The 22,379-nt window shown below is 39.9% G+C and overlaps 3 protein-coding genes across 4 annotated transcripts; 1 reads left to right on the top strand and 2 right to left on the bottom strand.

The window, feature by feature from the left end:
• Positions 1 to 7,463: 7,463 nt before the first annotated feature.
• mzt1 (mitotic spindle organizing protein 1) lies at positions 7,464 to 9,815 on the bottom strand. Its single transcript, XM_051428681.1, has 3 exons — positions 9,511 to 9,815; positions 9,187 to 9,332; positions 7,464 to 8,009 (listed from the first exon to the last, which is right to left on the bottom strand). Exons 1-3 carry the CDS (start codon positions 9,560 to 9,562, stop codon positions 7,992 to 7,994), a joined length of 216 nt encoding a protein of 71 aa, XP_051284641.1. The 5' UTR covers positions 9,563 to 9,815; the 3' UTR covers positions 7,464 to 7,991.
• Positions 9,816 to 9,883: 68 nt separating this feature from the next.
• bora (bora aurora kinase A activator) lies at positions 9,884 to 14,810 on the top strand. The gene is made up of 12 exons (XM_051428594.1): positions 9,884 to 9,986; positions 10,277 to 10,452; positions 10,632 to 10,738; positions 10,930 to 10,975; positions 11,078 to 11,156; positions 11,310 to 11,354; positions 11,457 to 11,513; positions 11,623 to 11,888; positions 12,744 to 12,906; positions 13,018 to 13,601; positions 13,735 to 13,875; positions 14,043 to 14,810. Exons 2-12 carry the CDS (start codon positions 10,309 to 10,311, stop codon positions 14,061 to 14,063), a joined length of 1,653 nt encoding a protein of 550 aa, XP_051284554.1. The 5' UTR covers positions 9,884 to 9,986; positions 10,277 to 10,308; the 3' UTR covers positions 14,064 to 14,810.
• A 413-nt stretch (positions 14,811 to 15,223) lies between these two features.
• On the bottom strand, positions 15,224 to 22,147 carry dis3 (DIS3 exosome endoribonuclease and 3'-5' exoribonuclease). 2 transcript variants are annotated; one of them, XM_051428535.1, is made up of 21 exons: positions 21,789 to 22,147; positions 21,533 to 21,690; positions 21,223 to 21,419; positions 20,906 to 20,979; positions 20,560 to 20,727; positions 20,145 to 20,309; positions 19,826 to 19,939; positions 19,537 to 19,674; positions 19,204 to 19,350; positions 18,948 to 19,064; positions 18,761 to 18,862; positions 18,383 to 18,447; positions 18,118 to 18,202; positions 17,779 to 17,906; positions 17,501 to 17,587; positions 17,215 to 17,371; positions 16,758 to 16,972; positions 16,408 to 16,576; positions 16,028 to 16,186; positions 15,803 to 15,925; positions 15,224 to 15,615 (listed from the first exon to the last, which is right to left on the bottom strand). In XM_051428535.1, exons 1-21 carry the CDS (start codon positions 22,005 to 22,007, stop codon positions 15,547 to 15,549), a joined length of 2,856 nt encoding a protein of 951 aa, XP_051284495.1. In that variant the 5' UTR covers positions 22,008 to 22,147; the 3' UTR covers positions 15,224 to 15,546. The 2 variants fall into 2 exon arrangements, with proteins under 2 accessions (XP_051284495.1, XP_051284504.1); XM_051428544.1 differs by having other exon boundaries at positions 21,533 to 21,642.
• Positions 22,148 to 22,379: the final 232 nt, after the last annotated feature.

Here is a 22,379-nt window from a genome sequence, read left to right as displayed (position 1 = left end):
CCCACATTAGCCTGCTGTTTGGGATAAATAGTTGTATAATTGTGTTATCTTTGAACATTTTATGAACTGATCACTGTAGTTATTTGTCTTGAGAGCAATATTCCTCATGTCTAAATAATGCGGATGCCATCAGAGAGACTTCATTAAATCTGATTGCTCTGCTATAAAAACAAAAGCAGACAACCAAATAATGGACATTTCAAATTTCAAAGAAATATCAGATTACAGGAGTGTCACAGTAAACTCTGAGGTCTGTAAGTGTGTGATCTTAAGTTTAAATTTAAACATAAATAGGACATACATTTACATAAAGGTTTGGATAAGAAAAGGAGGGTCTCTTTCCTTTGTAATGACTCCAACATTTTTTTTAATGTAAGATTCAAGCATAGTGAAATATTGGAAAAAAAGCACCTGCAAATTTCTTATTTTCAAAAGTATATCAGATGTTTGACCTCTGTTCGAGAAATTTACCTTATAAATGTATTATTGTAACATTTGTACTCCTTTCAATCATGGTTTTAAATCAACAAAAATCTGAATCTGAATCTTAAGGATCCAGTGAGTAAAAGCCAGAGAGATGAGAGACTGTACAAAAGCTCCAAAAAAAGGGGGGGGGCAATAACCTTCGTGTGACAAATTGACCCCTTTACCTGTTCCCTGTACTGCTTCCTCATCCAGTCCACACACACACACACACACACACCCGCGCACACACACACACACACACACACACTCCCATCATTTACATATGGAGCTCGCAGTCCTTTCAAAGTGGCTTTCACGGAACATTGTGCTGATAATGATCTTGGTCGTGAGGGAGAGAGAGACACAGATCTCCAGAGACCATCTCACCATAAGACAAGGGGGAAGAGGATAAAACTCCGACTGTACTCCAACTCAAAGGACTTTAACACTCTTTTCCTCACAACCCCCCCTCTCTCCAATAAGCCCTCTTGTGTTTTTTAATTGGCAGAAATTAATCTTTAGGATGTAGATGGTAGATTTACATTCATTAAAAGTCAAGAGAGGAAGCCAGGCTTGATGCTAATCAAATCTGCTTAATTATGCTTAACATGAGTATCTCCAGGGGAAGAGAGAGAGAGAGAGGGTGAGAGAGAGAGAGATAGCTAACTCGAACTTTTTACTTTTTGCCTTTGATAACTCCTGCTGAGTCTGGCCTTTTCCCTGCCAAAAAGAAATGTCACGACTCTCTTTCTCCATCTGTAGAAAATACACCGATAAAGCCATCAGTGTTAAGCAGAGCTGATTCATGTCGTAAATTCCCACCTTTAAGTGTTTAATAAGTGGTAAAACGTTCAGTTTTAACTTCCCAGGCCAGTGCTTTGCAACTTTGTAGGCCTGTGGCATCATCTTATAATAGATTTACTGATATAATATGAACCCAGTTAGCCCACAAAAGGTGGCGTAAACAACCTGATGAGTAATATGTCAGCCTAAAGACATGATTATGACCTTAGATGGCACTTTTTAAATTTCCATCCATCCATGGTCTGGAAGAGAACTCTGTTACGAGTAGGTTGCAGGATGCCCTGGTGGGAAGTAACTTTGTCTCACAACAGGAAGGTCATAGGTTTAATTCCTACCGCAGCTATTGTGCTTGAACTCCCATGAAATGAAACAATGAACCGATAGGCTACTTACTGCAATATCTCTCCAGTTACTGAGGTATAAAATACAATGTAGCATACAGTTGGAGAGGAAAGACACAAACTCATACTTCAAAGGTGTAATATTAAAGGGGAATTCCACCACATCAAACTCTGTTTATAGGTCTTGGGGAGCACTACTGCATATGTGAAAGAAAAGTTGGCCAGATGGAACCGCACAAAATCCGATAGTGCCTTGAGTGATGTGACTTGAGTCAGCATCGGTTGGGGCTGATTACTACAACTTTGAAAGTGAAACAAATCTTGGGGTGTGAATTTAGAAAGAAGTGACATTACGAGACCGCTACAGTAGACCGCTCCTTATCTCTACTTGAGGCTAGAATCTCTGATGAACTATCGGTTGTCAGGTTGCCTATGTGGGTAACGTAGTTTAACAAGGAAGAAGAACGTGTGGGGGAAAAAAGGTGATAGCTCTGCTTCTGTTGCATCAATTTTGATCCTTTCTTCTTAAGCTGTGAGTCTGACAATGTTGTAGGAGTGCAATACTAAATCGGTGGAGTAGCTTCTCTTCCTCCAATCTTCACCGCCTGGAAGGATCCACTGAATATTATCGAGTTAATTAATATTTTATATCTTTCTTAATTCCTATAATTGCTCCAGTACCGTGTGATTTAAGTACGTTTTAACCTCCAACATTTGCCCTGATCCATGTTATTGTATAGTCTACATTAGTTTGTTGTTTGAATGTTTTTGGAAGAAATAGGTGACCTAATTTTTTTGTATGTTTCGATTTCAGGTAGACTTACTGATTAAATTAAAGATTCACTGGGAAACAACAGTCAGATCCCAAGTGAGTCACCCCCCTGGACCAATGTGCTTGCCAGAGATTTCAATCTGGCTTCAGGCACCTTTTCCTTACAATTTTTACTGTCTGGGACAAATAAAAGCAACCGCCTTAAAGAAATTAAATCTGGCTACTGTTTTCCTGTGTTAATAATTCATATTTTTCTTGCTATAGTGCCACCGTGAGCAAAAGAGACAAAGATAATGTTCATGTTGTGTCGCTGTTTGAAAGCCAAGCTCTGGTCCTTTCCACATGTCTGATTTGGCCAGTGAGCAGCAGAAGCATGAGGGAAATGTGTAGGTGGTTAGATCAGCCGATGAAGTGTAAATACCACTCAATCTGTTCTCATTAGAGGAGTAAAAACATACGAATCACTTCGCCTCTATTAAAAATGCCCCAGGGTCCTGGTTAAGTGTGTGTGTCTGTGTTTGTGTGTGTGTGTGTGTGTGTGTGTGTGTGTGAGCATTTGGTCGTATATGTGGTTGTGTAAGTGAGAAGGAGGGGGGTGACAGAATGATGTTTTGGCATTTGTGTCTGCAGAGGGGATCTGAAATGCCACCACCATCAGCGCTGCTTAATTCTCAGAAACACACTCTTAATCTGAACAGACAATCCGTTCCGACAGCCACTGTTATGATTCAAATCAACTTGGAGTGAAGGGTGTGTGTGTGTGCTCTTGTGAGTGAGAGAGTATGTCATTGTGTTTTGGTATGTGATTAGGTGTCTGTGCGTGTGCTCATCTTTGTATGTGTGTGTGCGTGTATGACCAAGATATCACACATCCATTCCACATTCCCCTATGATAATGTGGATTGATTATGGATATGATAATGAGAGGCCGGCGCGGCGTCGCGACCTTCACAAGGTCTAATTGAAACAAGCGTTGGTCCTCCGAAGCACTTATCAAGTCACACAGCACATCATTAATCACGGAGAATACAAGCTGTCACTGTAACACACATGCACACACACACACACACACACACGCGCACACACACATATTCTCTGTTTTTCTGTTTTTCTAACACACACACACACACACACACACACACACACACACACACACACACACACACACTTTCCTGTCTTCTTTCTCTCTTTCTCTTACACACACACACACACACGCATACACACACACAATGCAAGCTGTCACTACAATATGCCTGGTATTGTCTTCTTTTAAGGAGAGTGGACAGCTAGTCCACCCTCCATCTCTATTTTCTACAAGAAAAGTTGAAGAACAAACACGCTGTTGGAGTTAAACCCTAAAAAAACAAAGAAAAAAGAAAAAAAAATGTTAGGGAATGTTAAAACAATTCAACAAATATGAACAGCTGTTCACTTCACCCAAACTCGCCCGAAATTGAATTAGCTCAAGTTGTTGTACTACCTGCTTTTATTAGAAGACAATTTAACAACCAAATGTGATTCCAATGTCTGATTAAGGCAGCATATGGTGCCTACCTGTTAAACACAACGCGTTCAATACCAGCTTAACGCCTCAGTGAGCCACTCGAATAAACTAATAAGCCCAATATCATATTAGTCATTACATAGTCCAACACACAAAATTCCAATCTGATAAAAAGGTGGTTTCATTATCATCATAGGGAAAACACAAGGGAGTTTGCACGTGCTGTGTCGATGCCATCACCAACTTTGTTAATTGTTATTCAATTAACTGCTTTTGTTAATGAAACCAATTAATACTTTAAAACAAGCAGGGAGATATACGATTATTATGCATCTATGCAGAAGACAGCTAATTACAACTGTAAATCAATCAATTCTACATTAATCAGCTTGGAAAATGTCCAAAAACAACAAAGTCACTAAAAGACTTTGGAAGTTTTTTTTTTTTTTAAACATATTTTGATTGCCATGCCATTATCCTGTCTAATGATTGTTAACGATCCTTTAAAGAGTTTATGATCCAATTTCCTTGCTATGAATTTAATTGGGATCTAAATAGTATAATCTTACAGTGTAAAAAGTGTGGCCTGTATTTAATCAAGGGTGGTGTATTGAAGTAAGCTCTGACAAGGTCACAGAACTCCTCTTAGGGCAAATACAGACAGAAGCTTCACATTGCTGAAAGATGAGGGTCAGATAGGCTTGATCAGTTACACAAATATTAACAGACTATTTATATATGTAGCATATGCATAGATATCTATATTTATATGTAGCCTATATACATGATTATTCATTAATAGGTTGAGATTGATAGACAGACTACTTATTTTTATGTATCATATCTACGGTAGAACGTTTTGTGGACACTGTAGTTTCGCCCTTGAGCTTGGCAAAGTGAGTGAGCTGCAATCTGCAACTACACCCCTAGATACCACTAAATGCTACCCACTTGACCTTTAAGTAAACACAGAAATACCACAATATAAAAACTAGTCCATTACAGGTAAAAGTCCTGCCTTCAAAAGTTTACTTAAAGTGGCATATAACTTTTGAAAGAAGAAATCTACAAATTACTAGTAGCTTATGGTGGCTTATGTTAGAAAAGATATTCAAGTCAAGTCATCTTTTATTTGCATTTGCTCACAGTCAGGGTCTGTGATGATGGCCACTGTTCAGCTAAAGTTACAATGGCTTGCATTAAGTAAACATATGTCAGTATTAAAATTCAGAAACATTTTTATTATGCACTAAAAAAGGCCTCTGACAGTGTGAAATATTATCCTACAGTTGCTAATTTCAATGTTGTAGCTGGCTGCTGTGGAGCTGATTCAACCTGTTCTATATATCTAGTGTAATGCATCGCATTTCATACGTACAGTATATAATAGGTTTTTAAACTCTTAATCAGCAAAATAACTATAGCTGTCAAACAAATGTAGTGAAGTAAATTATGCTTAAATAATATTCCCTTCTCAAATAGTAGAGTAGAAATATATAGTAGCATACAATTAAAATACTGAAGTACAAGTATCTCTGAATTGTCTTAGTACTAGAGCAAATATTCTTACTTTCTCAGTGTGTGGCCTCACCCACATGGATTTATAAGACACCAAAAATACAGCTGGACACACATTTATCAAACACAGAGTTCCTAAAATATAACTCCAAAGTTTTTTCATTCAACAAGAACTGACTAGAAATAAAGGTCTTTCAAATAAAATTTCTAGCCCTGAAATCACCATATAATTAGAAATAAAACATGAAATGGACACAACAAACAAAGCCTTGTCTCTGCAGGGAGACCATTAAACCTGGCTGTTTATGGCTAATGGTAATTAGTAACCTAAGTATAACTGTGCACATAGAGATCTTTTGACTTTTGGTTAAACTCTGCTTCACACAAGCCTCTACATTGTAGTTATTTTCATGAGACAATATGTTTGTAATTTAGGTTTGTACAAACATCAACAGACCATCTTTTCTTATGCATAAGGAACTTCTAATCAGTCCAGTCTAATTATTTTTGTAATACCCAATGTAAACACCTGGACCGTAATTGCAACACATAGATCTTTCACTTTTAAATGAGACTGCCCTCATTTATCAGAAAAATAATCCTCGGCCTGGATAATTATCAGACATACAAACATAAACACCTTTAGAAGTTCTGATGCGAGGACCTGCGTGCCTCTTGAGTTTATACAGTCATGTGACCTGACCAGTGCCCTAGTTGAACACCTCTTAGATGTTTATGCATATATGGACGCTAATCTCTCAGTCAGGACTATGGGATTTGTGAATATTTTGTTTTACAGAGATCAAAGTAGAAGGCTAAGATCAGGAGGAACCCTTCAAACACATCAAACAGAGCAATGCATCCTGAATCCCACGCCCACAGTAGCCAATCAAGCCATGCATAACTTTTTTCCTTTGTAAAAGAAAATGATTCTCAATGTGGGTCTTCCCTCCATCAACATCTCATGCAGTTCACCCCCCACGGAGGCCAGGGGTTGTTTAGGCTCATGGGCTATCGAGGAGAGCCACTGCATCGTATCTGTATACCTCTCATACTTGGCTAACACGATGCTGGTATTAGGGAACAGAGGAGATACTGTGTTAAGAGATCAAAGCAGCAGTACAGAGATTTAGACTCACAGCCTGTCAGTCAGAGATGGCGAGACAAAGCAGAAGCAGACAGAAATGCTTACACACACTCTCCTGCTCACTCGCTGGGCTTTCTCCGTGGTACGCCTGTGAGGGGTGAGGCGTTACTGTCAGATGGCTTAAGGGCTACTCATTTGTAGACATCTACGGCACTGCATGAACACGTAAACTCACACACATCGAGGGACACACACGTTCAGAAGCTACCGATTCAAGCTCTAGGTCGCTTCTAGCCTGTGTATTGGCCTGTGGAAGAATGTTCTGTGCTCTCAGCATTTTCCCTCGTCTCGAAGATGAATAGAGCTATTTTACAGACAGTGGAGAAACAACACAATGCTCTGTGTGGTTAGACACATGATGTAGGGGCTTCATTTCTGGTTGATCAAAGACGTGTTGTTTTTTTTTGTCAAGTTTGCAATATATCTCAAATACTTTTTTGTGGATAGAGCACAGAAATAAAGGGGGGGTAAGATTTCAGTTGAACAGGACATCCTGCTGCAAAGAATGACCCTTGTTAATGTCTTCTCGTTTGTACACGTGGATGTGATCAACCCTGAATGGTATGCGTTTGTATTATTGTGTAAGTTTTGTACCGCAATCTTTGTCCCTTTTACCTAGTGTGACAGGAAAGGTAATTTCCTTGCTAAGATCTAAAGCCCATTAGAATGATATCACTGGAGAAAAATGCTTTCGGTACGTTCTACAATGAGATCAAAACCACACAGAAAAAGACAGTAATTTCATGGAAAATAAAAAGGGGAGATGTGATTTAAAGAAGTACCTGATAAAATCACAGCATTTAATTGCCCCTAAACATCAGGAAAAGTCCTGAGATAGATTACAGTTAGATCTTAACAACCAATGAATACCTGTAACTCAGCTCAAAATAAGAATGACACAACACCACCTGGTGGCCGTCAACAGTAACATTTTAATTTAGACTTTGTTCCCTCATTGACGGTTACATGGACAATGAAAATGGCAAAAGGATTAAGTTGAAAAATGCATTGTGCTTACACAAAATCAAAAACAATTCATAACAAATTATATAAATTTCAAAACATCAATAAAAAATCTTCATGAAAAGTGCAACACAAGTTGACTATCAGAAACAAGAAATAGGCTCTTAAATTAAGGCAGGATGTCAATACTAATACCAGTCTGAACTTAGAGCTGGAGCAAGCCTAAATTTGAGGCAGAATGGCTGAGCATGCCCTTATGGCAGGAGAAGACTTGTGTGTAGAAAGAGGACTGTGTTTGATATCTCTACTCAGAAACTCAGACACGAGTCAAAGCACAAAACAGGGGCAGTTAGTCACCGAGCAGACGCAGAGGACAGAGTGCCAACACACACACAAAGAGTCTGGAGAGTCTATGGTAGGTAGGTACAGATCCAGGAACAGGGCATGATCCCAAAAGAATCTCCCACACTGAGGTGATCAGGCTGCACCTTCAGCCTGAAAGAGAAAATAAAAATATACAGCAGTGATGGATCATCATGATTCATTATAACATTATTACACAGTTTACATTATATTTGTCTTGCAATCAATTTACACCTGTACATATAAGCTGACTACCACACAGGATACAATACCAAAACAGTATTTGCAAAATTAAGGGAAAATAAATAGGAGGAATGATATGTTAGGAAAACACAAAAGCTACAACAAATGAATATTAGGAACTCATATGGTGCATATTTTACTTCATCAGACTGTGATGACAACTTCCCCTCTTATCTGGATGACAATAATATTTTACTATTACCAGTTGTTCTCAATAGTAATTGAAATGTTCCCTTCATCATTCAGTCACTCAGAAGATAAAGCCCTATATCACAAACAAAAGAAAACTTGAGCAGTATGATACAAGGTTGGGTGAGAGAGATATGGATAGACCACTATAACGTAAGTTCGATCTTTTATTGTAGTTTTCCGTGAAATCAACAAACTCTTTATAGATTAAATAACCAGGAATATCGAGATACTTAAGGAAGGGACACCTCAACATAAATGGCATTTCAGAATCTCTGACAACACACTGTCTCACTGTACACACACATTTATATATATATATATATATATATATATATATATATATATATATATATATATATATATATATATGTCTTGTCATCTAACAGCTTTATTAACATTTTTCAATTCAGATGATATGTGGAATGAGATACCAAGACCGACTGAAGGCATCTCAACTTTCAGTCTGACACTACTCTAGTTTTCAGTGCTTGTGTAGGCTGTTGATGGTATTGACATCGACTCACTATGTGAATAAGAACCAAACTATTGGTTGATTAATTGATTAGCTCATCAACAAAAAATATATATTTTATATATTTATATATATATTAATAATAATATTTAATATTATTATTATACAATTTATCCAATAAAACCAATGCACTGGTTACAGCTTCTAAAATGTGAGTGTTTTCTGTTGTTCTTAGTTTTATATCAATGCAACTTGAATGTTTTTGGACAGCTGGTTAGACAGTATAAGACCTCTGGAGACAGCACATTAATGGGACTGAGACTTAACCATGACCTACACTACCTCCACACACAGTCTCTTTGATAATATGATAGTAAGCTCTTTGGGAGCCTGTGTCTGTACCTTGAGGGATTCAGAAGCTTTCCGCAGTTCTTTGATGACAGCAGACAATGCTTCTGGGTTGATGCCCTGCTCACACAGTCTCACACATATGGACAGAGACTCCATGTCCAAACCAGTGTTCAGTAACCTGGAGATCTCCAGGAGCACTGTTGGAGGAAGAAGGTGAAAAGATAACCAAGTTAGATTCATTTCTAATGACAAGACTACACTTGAGTGTTGCACGTCCTATGCAATTTGTCAGCAATGCGATTATAAACAAACCAGGAGTAAGCAAAAAAAACAAAAAAACAAACGTTAATTGTATACATTTAGCTTTATATTTACCGTCCATGGTCTCCCGGACTGCGTTTAGGTTTGCATTTGCTGCACTTGCCATGGTGTAGAATGAGTCTAGTCAGCTAACGCTTGCTAGCAGGTGGCTAACAAACAATACTTGAAGAGGTCTCTGGCGCGATACAAGATTACGTTATTACAGCAGTTCAACCAGACTTTAAACGTTTTGTATTCATATTAGAAAATAACCCCCAAAAGTTGCATATGCACGACAATTAAGGGACTATTTTAGCAGCCGGCTACCTGCATGCTAACTAGGCTACCTAACGAAACTGGAGGAGGAAGTGACGACAATCGTTAGCTCATTGATTGGTTCCCAAGAACTTCCTGCAACATTTCTATTGGCTATCGGGCTTGTGGACGAAATTGAAATAAACGTTTGAACCCTCTCACTGCGGATTGTTTGCTGACTCTTCGATGAAGATTGCTTGTAGCTGTATGTTCAAAGTACTGGCTCAATAACAGTTGTAAGTATGTACAGCAAAATGTATGTAGGTCATATTTAAACGCACCTTTCATTTTTTAAGGGAAAGGTTAAGAAGGAGGGCAGGAGGAAACGTTTAACGTAACGCTTTGACCAAATTGTCTCTAGCTTAATTGCTACCTTCGAAGGCGAGTTAACGCTATAGTAACAGGGGGAATAGTGTAGCTAACAAACCAAACTAAAACATAGATTCACCTTATAACGAAACAAAGGCTGTCGTTTGTGTGGATCATTCATTGCCCATTGTGTTTCTGACATTTTCTTTTCCTCTAGGCTGACTGGAATATTAGTTGTTGTCAGCTACGATGGGGGACTATGTTGAGGTACAGATCACCCCAGAGACTCCAGGCAGGCCTTCAATTAGAAACCCCTTTGAAAGTCCTAATGACTACCACCACCTCCGTGAAGCCCTGGTGCCAAGCCCATCCGTCTTCAAGTCTTGCAAAGCTGTAAGTTTGAACACACCTCACACCTATCACTTCAAATCTGTTGGACATACTACTGTGTGACACATTCACAGACACACATCTTTTACTGCAAATGCTTAAATTCTTTGTCCACAAGTATTGTGCAACTGAAGGGTGTATTTTGTATTTGATTCACTTCCCCTCCTCTGTCTCTCCACCAGACTCCTCCCAAGTTTAACTGGTCTATTGATGAAATGGCCAGTCTTCTCCCTGTACACATAGACCCAGAGGAAATCCAGCGACAGTCTTTTTACCTCAGCCAGACAAGGTATGTACTGAAACGCACTTTCTGTAGTAGATATGTAAGTAATAAGGATGACATTGTGAATTGCTTGAGGGGGGTAAAAACAAAGTAATAGTGCGGCTTTACTTAACTATCCATCTGGATGTATTAGTGAGAGTGACAATTAATGATGGCAGGAAATTTAAGTGACAAAAATGTTTCTATCAAACATCTAGAATGGATTCTGACATCGAGGAAAAGCGGCAGAATGCTATTGAGCAGGTATGGTATTCTAATTCAAACCTAATTATGTTGTGTAATGATATAGAAGTTAATATATTGATTTATAGATTGATTTTTGTCACTGTCTGTCTCCCAATGAAGTTTTTCACTAAAGGAACCATTGTGCCTTCCCCCTGGGCAGCCCCAGACACCCGTAAAGGCCCTCAGATCTATACTAAAAGTGAGTTTTCTTATTGTTTACCTTTTAACACCTTAAAGTCTTTTATAGTCCCTCTCGTATTTGCCTTTTTAAATCTAATGTTGTAGTCTGGTTTTGTACATTATTTAAGCATTGTAATGTTCATGTTACTGTATTGTGTCTTTACACTTGTAGGTTGTATGTCTGCAATGATTGTAGAGGAGCCAGAAAAAATCTCCGGTTGGTGTTGTTTTTTGACTGGGTTTGAAATTACTTTTTACAAATTATGTTATATATTATCTCTTCTTTCTACTAATTTGTTTTTGATCTCTTGTTTTCCAGTTGCTTGTCAGACAAATCTTTCGTTACCTTTGGCTTTTGATTTGGAGAAAGTACTAGGTAAGCTTCGAATAAATGCTAACACTATCAAATCAGAGAAGGTTGTTATGACAGAGTATTTTACCATCAAGTAACCGTTTTTATCTGTCTGTTCCTTCCCTCTCTTTAGGGGATTATTACCGCCATGAGGAAGCGTGTGCTGCTGTGCAGGAGAGTCTCAGTTCGTCCTCCTTAAGACGAAAACTCTTCCTTGATGGCCAGGGCAGTTACAGCGGCTCTGACAGCTCCAGCCCACCAAGCCCAGAGAGAAGCCATGCCAGGCAGGAGAGGCCTCCTCTAAACCAAGGAGAAGAAGCTGTAGGAGGGATTGAAGCTATATCTTCTATCTTTTCCTCCCCTTTGTCCAGTGGCGTGGTAGCTCCTACTCCGTCTACGGTGAGTGTGTGGATACAGATGTTGGTTATTTTGCCATATGATTGGTGTGGATGTATCTTTTTTGACATTATGGAATGTGCATTTGTAATGTTTTTCTCTTGGAGCATGCCATGTAATCAGAGGTGGACTGTTACTGTACTTAAGTTGTTTTTCATCTGTACTTTACTCTGACAACTTCTTACTTTTACCCCCTGCATTTTTAAATAAACATCTGTATTTTATACTTCTTAGATTTTCAAAACAGGCTCGTTACTTCAGTTTGAATGCATTTGAGGGGACTTATCGATTATTATTTTTTTGCATCATTGCACACATTCCCAACATCAAGACTGGTGCATATAAAGCATGACAGACCTAACATGACCAAAACAAACTATTTGTGACTTCCGTTAGCTTTGCACATAAGCAGCCGGTAGAAATGTCCTTTAGAGAAACCAAGAGAGGATCTTTGAGTACATTTCAGAGCCTGTACTTTAACTTTTACCTGAGTAAAGAAGTTGAATCAGTACTTCTGCTTGACTAAAGAATGTGTGTACTTTTGCCACCTTTTGCATGTAATGCATCTTTTAAATTAGCAACCGATTTAGCAACGGTGCCGGAAGTCTCTGAACCGGCAATTAGCAAATGTTTGTGGTTTTTACTTGGAATCCATAATCCATCCTCTGTTTACTAATCTTTTCATCACTAGAGTGCTGTACATTTCTCAAAAGCAGTAACGTAACCTAACAACTAACAGTTTTGCTTAAAGTGATTTTTTTTTCTCAGTTGCAGGTTTTTCCTTTTTGTATTTGGATCAAGCTGTTTATTATTAGTTAAATGAACACTTATGCTGTATTTGCATTGTATTAACTATAGGGTCAGTTCTCGTCCAGTCCCATCCAGCATGGCTGCTTCCGGGACTGCAGCCTTGGCAGCATCACCAGTCCTAGGTTCCCTGATAGGTCGTCTCCTGCGGGCCTCGTCTCCCCCACAATTTCTCCTATTGTTGCACATGCAGCATGCACACCCATAGGCTCAGGTAAACTATTTGTTTTATAAAATAAAGTAGAATTAATTTTAAAAAAAGTTTTAATATTGTAGACAGTGTGGTGATGTTTCTCTTCAAAACTGAATCTAAATCTTTCTTTAGCTGAGAGGAAGCAGACGAGGAATTTGACTCCAAGTGGTGGTGCCCTGGACATAGATGTCACTTCGTGCAATGAGAGCCCGTTTGTCGAGGGTTGCTCTCCCATTCGTAGCTGCTCCCCGCACCAGCTCCACTGTCACAGTGAGCCTCAGCACAATGCCAGACCCAAGCCCCGGCCCAGAGTTCGCTGCTGGGCCTCCCCTCCTCTCATCTCCCCGATCCTCAATCCCAGGCTCCAAGATAATCAGGAGACTGAAGAACCACTGTCCTCTTCCTCCTCCTCATCATCATCTTCTCTCCCCCCTATGGAGCTGGATCCATCCTCACCCATGGCCCGCAACACTCACCCTGCTGACACTGAGAGAGTTAGCCTGGATCCTATGGAACCTGTGAAAATGGAGGAGGACAAGGAGACGGGGATAGAAGGAAGGTTGGAGGATGAGGAGTATGAAGAAGAGGAAGGTGGAGGGCCTTTGGGACAGCTGACCAGCTCTCGTATGGGCAACGCGTCAGTAACAGAAAGCTCTCGTATGTTTTTATCTCTTCTGGCAGAGGGAAGCAGCATACGCTACGATTCCAGCATGCAGGTTTGTGTGAGGCTGACCGATTTTTTATTTCACTTTGTATTTAACTTACTCTTATTTGAACTAATTAATTTCATATGGATATGTTTGTCTAATGGAATATTAGTAACGGATTGCTTTTTTTGTACGTGTTCAGGTGGACAGCGGGTACAACACTACCTCAGCAGGCACTGCCAGTCTTATAGATGGCCTCAGCTCAGACTGTTACAGCAAAGAGTCCTTCAGTTCAAACCTGGCAGAAGAAGCCTTACAAGTCACTCGACACACTAAAGTAAAGGTACGGTTAAACCTTCACACACAAATACAGGGCTGTGGATTTACTATAATAGATAAGTCACAAACTCGCATTAGCACTTACTGACAGTATTATGCATGCGGCAAGGCCATGTAAGTTTCTTTTAGTTTCCTTTTCATCTTGCTAAAATTAAGCTTCTTATTTTCCAGGTATTTTATCCTCACCACTGAGCCATCTGACTGATGAATTTAAAGGGACACCTCTTCCAGTGGAAGCTGAAGATGATTTTTTTTGCAATCAAATACAAATCGTTTACACTATGTCTGAAGCATTTATGTCGGATCTATTTGGTTAAGATGAATGGGGTTGAATGTTTAAATGAAGTATGAACAGAACTGAGGGGGTTTCACAAGTTGTTATTGGTTCTTTTTTTTAAGGTTTAAAGTTCAAGTTGCCTGACTAAAGCAAATGCTCTACCATAGTATGTTTTATCACAGGTTATAAGGGATAAGACTAACCCATAGTCCCACTGTAAGATGCCGAAAAGCTATAATTCAAAGTCAACAGCTCTTTTGGAGCCAGTATACTGGTGCGATAAGGGGGGAGAAAAAAATGACAATTCTGTATTAAACTTGCACAACATTAACCTTGAATGCTGTATTGATGCTAATGCCATCATTTCAATTTATTTGGTGCTGACATGATCGACCTAATAGACTTTCAGATGACATCAGATTTGTACTGTATTTATGTTTTTATAAAACTGTTTATCATGATGTTTTAAAATGAGCTTTTTTGTTTGAGTAAGAAAATTCAGGTTACTTGTGGATTATTTCGGTTGTTAGAATATTTATTCTGGAATAAGACACAGAATAATGCCACTAGTGAATTAAAAGCTGATTGAGCCATTTGTTTACCATTTTATGATACACTTTAAGCATGGGCTGGATTGTCACATTAAATTAAGTTGAACTCTTTGTCTGGCTGGGGAAGACTTTATTTTTGAGTTGGGTGTTTCTACAATGTCTATTTTCAGTATTTTTGACTAGTTTGGTCAAGATTAGACTAGACTAGAACAATATTCAGGATCAAGCATCCAATAATTCAGTAACATTGATTATTGCTCTAATTGTATTGCGGCAATTCTTGTTATTGGGATACACAGTACAATTTTTCATATTTATAGAATTTTGGTCTAAGATTAAATCCTTTAATGTAGAATTTTAAATACTTAAATCTATTCATTTTGTAATTTTTTTTGAAAATTTGGGTTGACAAACAAGGCTGTAGACAACTTGTTTTTGTCAGTGTTGCGAATAATTTTCTGTACAAGTAATTTTACAGATTAAAGATTCATGCTGGGCCTACAGAACACACACAACCAAATGAGTAAAAAAAAACACTTTAATGATTGAGTCACTTACTACACTGTTATTTGACAGGTTACACAGCCAGACAGTCTGTTGCACCTATCCATGCTTATGTACCAACAAGTGTTTGATGTAATGTAATGTAAAATGAGCGGAGGGGTGCATGTGAGATTAGAGCAGTGAAGCTTCACTGTGGTAGATTTACTAAAATGGACACAAAGTATAACAGGTAACTGTGTCAATGCATCAACCGGCCCAAACTGGTTCTTTTATAGACTTTTACAATTTGTTGATCTGGATGATCAGCTGGTGGTTCAGGTGAAATTTTGTGCTGCTTTCTGTGTCAGCGGTCCAGTTTTGGTTTCTTGGCCTGTGGTTCAACATCTGGGGCTGGAACACTCACTCCAGGGATCTAAAATAAAGACAATTAAACAAAATGCTGGCAATTTTGAACACATTCTCCTATTAGGACTAATGTTAACATTCCTCAATCAAACCTAAATAATGCAAGGCGTTAGTTGAAGCACAAAACAGGAGAAGAAAATGTAACATGGGCTGTTTGATAGTCAAACCCCATGTTGAGGGGAGTCATTCCTTACCACAGGGTCAATCAGAGCCATGCGGATCTTCTGGTGCTGAATATTGGAGGCGTCTAGGCTGATGGTGACCTTCACCTTGTCAAATATGCAGAAATTGTGCTGCTCTACCTTCAGAGTGGGACCCTAAAACACATACAGAAGAGATCTTTTAGGCACCCTCGTCTGATGGTTTTAGTTTTTCAGTATTGATAGAATCATCTATAAAAGAATAACTTGTCATCATACCTCTTCATCAAAAACCAGGTTTGGAGCCGCCTTGTCTTTGGTGTCAAAGAAGACTGTTCCCTCCAGACCAAACTTTGGGATGAGTACAATGATTGCATTTTTCCTCACAAACAGAACATATCCCGCTTCGTTCAGTATGCCTCGGCTCTTGAAGAACAACTGGAAAGAGATAATTGGTTTTAAAAGCATGAATTTGCATCGAATATGCAGTATCATATGGGGTCTGTTTTTACTTAAACCAAGGGTGCATGGGGTTATAAATGGACATTATACCAATTCTCACTTTAGGTCAGTCAAAACTTGAATTATGCTGGTTAAGCACAGTGGGTTTTTTATGTCTAAGTTCACTGAAATCAAAGAATGTGTCCATATGCGTTTACCTGTGTGTGGAAGGCCACAGATGCCCTCTGTGCATACTGAGACATTTTATGTCTGTAGTTGAGGTTGTTGGCAAGGGCCGATTGCTTATGTTTGTCCATCAAATCTGGGTAGGTGCTGTCAGCTGCTATGGCCACTGCCAGCAGGCGGTGTACTATAATATCTGCATACCTGTGTAGGAGAGCAGATGAACAGGATGGAGGGGGAGGAAGTGGAGGTTTAAGAGAGCAAAAGGATGCAATGTGGATGACATAAGGAGGTTAGAAAGAACTGAGGTGCAGTAGTTTGTCAATTGCGAACACTTCTTTGTTATTAAGAAACCAATATATATGTAGAATATCTGTTTTCATACCTCCTAATAGGTGATGTGAAGTGTGTATAAATGGGTGAAGCAAGGCCGTAGTGGTGGAAATCGCTGTCCATGCCAGAACAAAAATAGACAGCTTGCATCATGCAGCGAGTGGCCAAGATGCGCAGTAGCGTGTTAAAGTACGGGAAGCCGTCCACTTTGGCCCCGTCAAGGGAGTCGGCCAGTGCCTTGGCCGAATCTGTGTGGATCTCCACATTCTGATAAGAAAGGGAAAGGTTGACACATTAAGATATATTTATAGTAGGAATCATGAGCCTGGTTGTTTTTATCATGGATGGCAGTTTTTGTACTTTATTAGTCTACTGCAGTGATTCTAAAGCTACTGCTAATTAACAACAACATCCGCCATTCATAACACAGCAAACTAATTAAATTAGCTCAAGAAACAAGCATATAACTTGAAAACCAAAGCAATTTTTCTGCATCTGTATGCACTCACCTTGGACTTTGCAGCCTTGAGCAGGATGTCGTAGTTAGATGGAGGTGGTGCTGGATGTTTTCTCAGCATGGCACAATCTGGAAATTCATCATAAATCTTCTGGGCAACGGAAATATTGGCCAGCAACATGAACTCCTCTACCATGGAGTTTGTCTCCCTAATAACCAAGACATGGGTTTATTACACGTGTCCCACAGCATGACACACACAGAAACACAGAAATTGCTTTTTGTGGAGAAAAAGGGTTTTAAAAAGGATTCTACAGAATACTCCTTCTTCTACCTACATGAGTTCTTTGGTTTGGAGGTCAATGGGGTCGTGGGTTTCACTGTCAATGTGGAAACGGACCTCTAAGGATGACAGCGTCAGCGCCCTGAAAGATATCAAATGTGGCACAAAACACCATTCATGTTAAATACAGTTAGTTTAAATATATAGCAGTTATAAGAGTTATAATTAACTACTAAACTAATGCTCCTGATTCTGTTCTTTTATCTCATAACTCCTTTTCCAAATGCTTTGGTTTTGTATTTTAAGATGAAATGCATGTTTGCCAGTCCTTACCCTTTCTCTATCCTCTGCCTCTTGAGGATTTTGGCTAGTTTGTTGAGACCTCGAAGACTCTGAGTGATATCGTCATTCATGGTGGTGTCATCAATCCTCATTTGGGCCTCAGCGTAGGTCAAAGATGCCTAAACCAGATTGAACGGTAGAGGGGAAGAAAAGGAGACCATAAAATCATGTTTGAAAATATCTTGACCTGTAACTTTGTGTCTTACAAATAGATAATAAAACCATGTGGTAGTAGGATAAGTTGCAGGGCATTTAATTCATACATCATTGCAAAAACACTGAGGATAATGTATATTTTCTGTCATTGTACGTCATACGTTGTTACAATACCTTGGAGTTAATGACACTTTTTGTGAACCGGGTCTTTAGAATTTCAGCCTTGTCGTTCATCTCCCAGATACACGAGAAAGCCATCCTGGTAGAACAAAACCCCAAAGAGAATCAAAGCATTTTCATTGCATTCAGTTCACCTCATCTGGAATGGCAAACATCTATAATCAATTTACTCACTGCAATGTTTTGGGAAAAGAAGGAGCATTGATGATATTGATTATTGTGTGAGTGCTAGTGTATATATGTATCGCTGTCTCCTTACCTTTCCACATTGGAGCGTAGAGAACAAAGATTGGAGCTGAGCAGCTCAGGAACCATATCTATCCTCTGATGGAAACAAAATGAATCAGGTTAATTAATCAAATTCAAAAAAATTGTCACAATATCCAGAATTTCAAGAAAACCTGAATTCTTAAATACATTTTAGTAAACATTCAATACTGTCACCAAATGTGTTTGGCAACTTCAGCATATATTCAAAGATAAAAAAGAGAGGAAAGGAAAGAGACATTCTCTGTTCACCTTAACAGCAAACAACCTTTTCCAAATATAAAGTCAAAGGGTTTGTGGAGTCTTGTGAAATGTTGGTAGTGACGTGTTATGATGCTGTTCGGATGAGAGTGCAAGTGTTTTTCCTTACTTTGCCACACAAGTAGACAGTGGTGCCGCGGTTCGCAGCCTCTTTGTCCATAGCGTTGCCAGGTCTGATGAAGTGACTGACATCAGCAATGTGGACGCCCACCTACAGTAAGCAAATAAAATACTCTGAAATATAGACACAAATAACTTACTAATGTTACTTTATAGTTAACGTACGATAGGTGTACCTCAAGGTTTCCATTGTCCAGCTCTCTACAGTGAAGGGCATCATCAATGTCTGTACATCCTGGAGGATCCACACTGCACACCGTCAGATGCCTCAGGTCCTCTCTCTTCACCATGTCCTGTACCACACACATCCACATTAACATATACACAGACCTACACGTACGTGTTCTCAAATTATAGGTTGAGAGAGCCACTGATAAATGATCAGCAAAACTAATATACTCCTCAGTGTATCTCAAGAAAAGCTGTTTCTACCTCTGGTGTGATGGCCCACGGCATCTTGGGAAGGAAACTGAGCACAGCCTGAGAGAAGTCTTGGTGGGGAACATCATGCTCCAGTAGCAGCACTTCCTGCTCTGTGTCCTTCTCCCCTGCACTTCCCAGACTGCGCACAAAGTGACCCTAACAAAGAGGGGGAAAAAAGTTTTTTGTGCATATTATTACATGTAATGCTAAGGAATTGTGGTGTCATATAAATGTAGAAACCAATCCAATTTCCTGTCAAACTTTGGCATGTGGATATGTAACCCCTTATACTAGGATATCAAAGTTCCAGGGATTTTACTGTCTGTGGAGGTTCCAACTCACATTTGGATATCTGGAGTGTTTGGGCCAGCCATCGATGGCCACCATGATCCTCTGGCCTGCCAGTGTGGATGACTGACGTGTTTCAATGCGAATGCGAGGGATACGGCGGTCTGCTGGGGTGAAAAGATGGCGAGTCGACTGAATGAACAACGAAAGAAAAGGGGGGGTCAGTGCTGAGGGTAAGAGACGAGGGAGTGCCAGACAGATGTAAGTAAAAATGCATGTAAAACTTGAGGATGACTTCAAATTTTCAAACCAGGCAAAATGAAATAGAGCAGTCGAGATGTACCTCTTTAATCTGGGAGGCATTGAGCATGCCACAGTATGGCCTCCAGCTCCTTTTGATGATTCCCACTATTTTGCCTGTGGGCTTGCTGGCTGCTTCAGCTGCCGATATCCTCAACTGCTCAGACACACAGGAACACGGAGGTCATTAAGATATTGTAGCTGTGAAATCTTTTGTGTAGCACAGCACCTGGATAGTGTTCATCCACACCAAAACATACCCCGTTGAATCTGATTTTGACTATAAAAGGGGAAACAACACACACCCTGTATGCATCCTGTACGCAAAGACAAAGTCAATCTAATCAAAAATCCAAATTCACCGCTTTCTCCTCCTCCTCCTCTTCAGCATCATCGTCCTTTGCTGTGCCTTCATCCTGCAGCACGACTGCAGAGGGCGCCACCCACTGATTCCGTGGCAACAGCTGTACGGCAACCACATCCTGGTGCACTGCTCTGTTGAGGTTCTGAAGACCCTGAATGAGAACCTGGCAGCGGGCCGAAGGGACAGTACAGGACTGTTAACAAATACTGGACCTTTACTATTTCTGACAGTTAGTTAACTTCTAATAATTCCTCTAACTGGAAATGTACATCTCAACACCCAAAACACACATTTTCAAACCCAGATGAGGTCAGGACGATCATTAATTCCAGAGCTTGTATAATTGTTCAAACCCTAAAACATTGTACATTCATCGAGGAAAGGGACACACACACACACACACACACACACACCTCAGTGCTGTCTTCCCCCTCTCCCTGGACAAAGACTGTGGCCTCCAGATAGTTGTCCCTGCTGGCCCTAAAGGAGCCCTGGAGGAAGGAGCCACTCTTAATTCCTGCTTGGATCCTGGATAGAGGGAGGTGCTCTGGGAATAACACCTTACTGCTAGTGATCTCATTCTGAGGGGAGGAAAGGAAAACAAATCAATGGAAGAAGAAAAGAAAGAGAATGTTGTCCTGTAGCGTTTGGGAAGGCAGGGGTGTAAACAGGACATACAGATAGAAATTCTACCTACAATCTCACTTAACCTAAAATACCTTTTATTTCTACATGTAAATAGGACAAAATTGTGTTTACCTTGTCGTCACTGGATAAAGCCAGACGATCCACAAGCTCAGGGTTTGCAATCAGACTCTTGATGTACTCTTCACCTAGAATGTAAGCCAATAAATGCTTGTAAGAAAGTGGTAACGACAGACGATCCTGTTTTGAAAGCATACTTGTATCCAAGAGAACTTATTGAGGAGCTCTTGGTAGACTCATACTTGCTGAACAATGGATTATGGTTAAATCAGAGATCACTTACAACAATGTTTTTGGGAGCTGTGCTGTTGATACGCAGAGCTTTTTAAACGGATCTGTACTGCCTCTGATACTGAACATAGACCACATACATTTGTACACCAGCAGGCTGCTCTCCTCTGCCTTCTGCGTGTTCCCTTGGTCATTGGTGAGTAGGACCACTTTGAGCCCTTCTGCGTCGGACTCGGACGTCTTCAGGTGCTGGCTGTACCATTTGGTGGCCACACGGATCGCACGGTCGTTACGGTCATTGGCGCTCTCTCCCGGTTCCCGTTCAATGAATGTATCTCTGTGTGTGTGTGTGTAATGGAAGATGATTAGTAACTTCATGTGCAACTGACCCATGTATTCCATCACTGATTACTTTTACATGCTAAAAAAAAAGCAGTGGTGTCTCTGTACCTGTGGTGTTCGTTGGTAAAGGTGTAGAAGTGTTTCTCTTTCTCATGTATAATGTCCTTCAGGCGCTTATAGACGGGTGCGCTGCGGTGGCGTACCTCCTGCAGCACAGTCTGCAGGATAATAACATTACGTATCACAGGGTCTTCCAGCACGTCGATCTGAAATGATTGCACTTTTAGGATTAAGACCTCAAAACGCTTTCTCGTTTGAGCAAAACGTACGACATTTGTTACCCAGGGGGAAATGGGGAACGTACCTGATGCAGCACCACGTTGGTGTCAGGGATCAGATAATGTGGGTAAGTGCACAGGTTACTCTCGATACACGCGTCCCTCTGGAGCACCGCGGACTCCTGTTTGCATTCAGCGCAAACTTCGCTTCCGCACCAAATGTCATCTCTCAGGTAATGCTCGCGCACTATCTTCATCACCCCACCCGACCGAGTCTTCTTCACGAAGGTTTTAGATTTCAACATTATGAAGATAAAAGCCTGAGTAGGTTAAATCCCGATGGTTTATCCTAACATCTGACGGTAAGCAAACCGTTAGCTACCCATGTGTAAGCTAAATCTGTGGGCCGACAAAACGTTCCCAGAGTTTTGGTAAATACGTGAAATTGGATTTCAGGTGTTTGTTTTCAATCGGTGAGGTTTTTCCTTTATGTTTACATCTATTTAGAAACTATGAAGAATAATAATACACAAGTTGCGCATAAAGACACAAAGACATTTCATGGGTTTTTATATATAAAATCATTTAAAACCCCGTGTTTGATTTTGGTCGGCCTTCTAATGCTTGTTCAATGAAAACAAAGCAGACGAAGGCAGAAGAAGATCGGGCTCATAAGA

This window comes from Dicentrarchus labrax, unplaced genomic scaffold (assembly GCF_905237075.1).
Source record: "Dicentrarchus labrax unplaced genomic scaffold, dlabrax2021, whole genome shotgun sequence".
Lineage (NCBI taxonomy): Eukaryota > Metazoa > Chordata > Actinopteri > Moronidae > Dicentrarchus > Dicentrarchus labrax.
The sequence above is the reverse complement of the archived record's forward strand: the minus strand, read 5'-3'. Positions and strand labels throughout refer to the sequence as shown.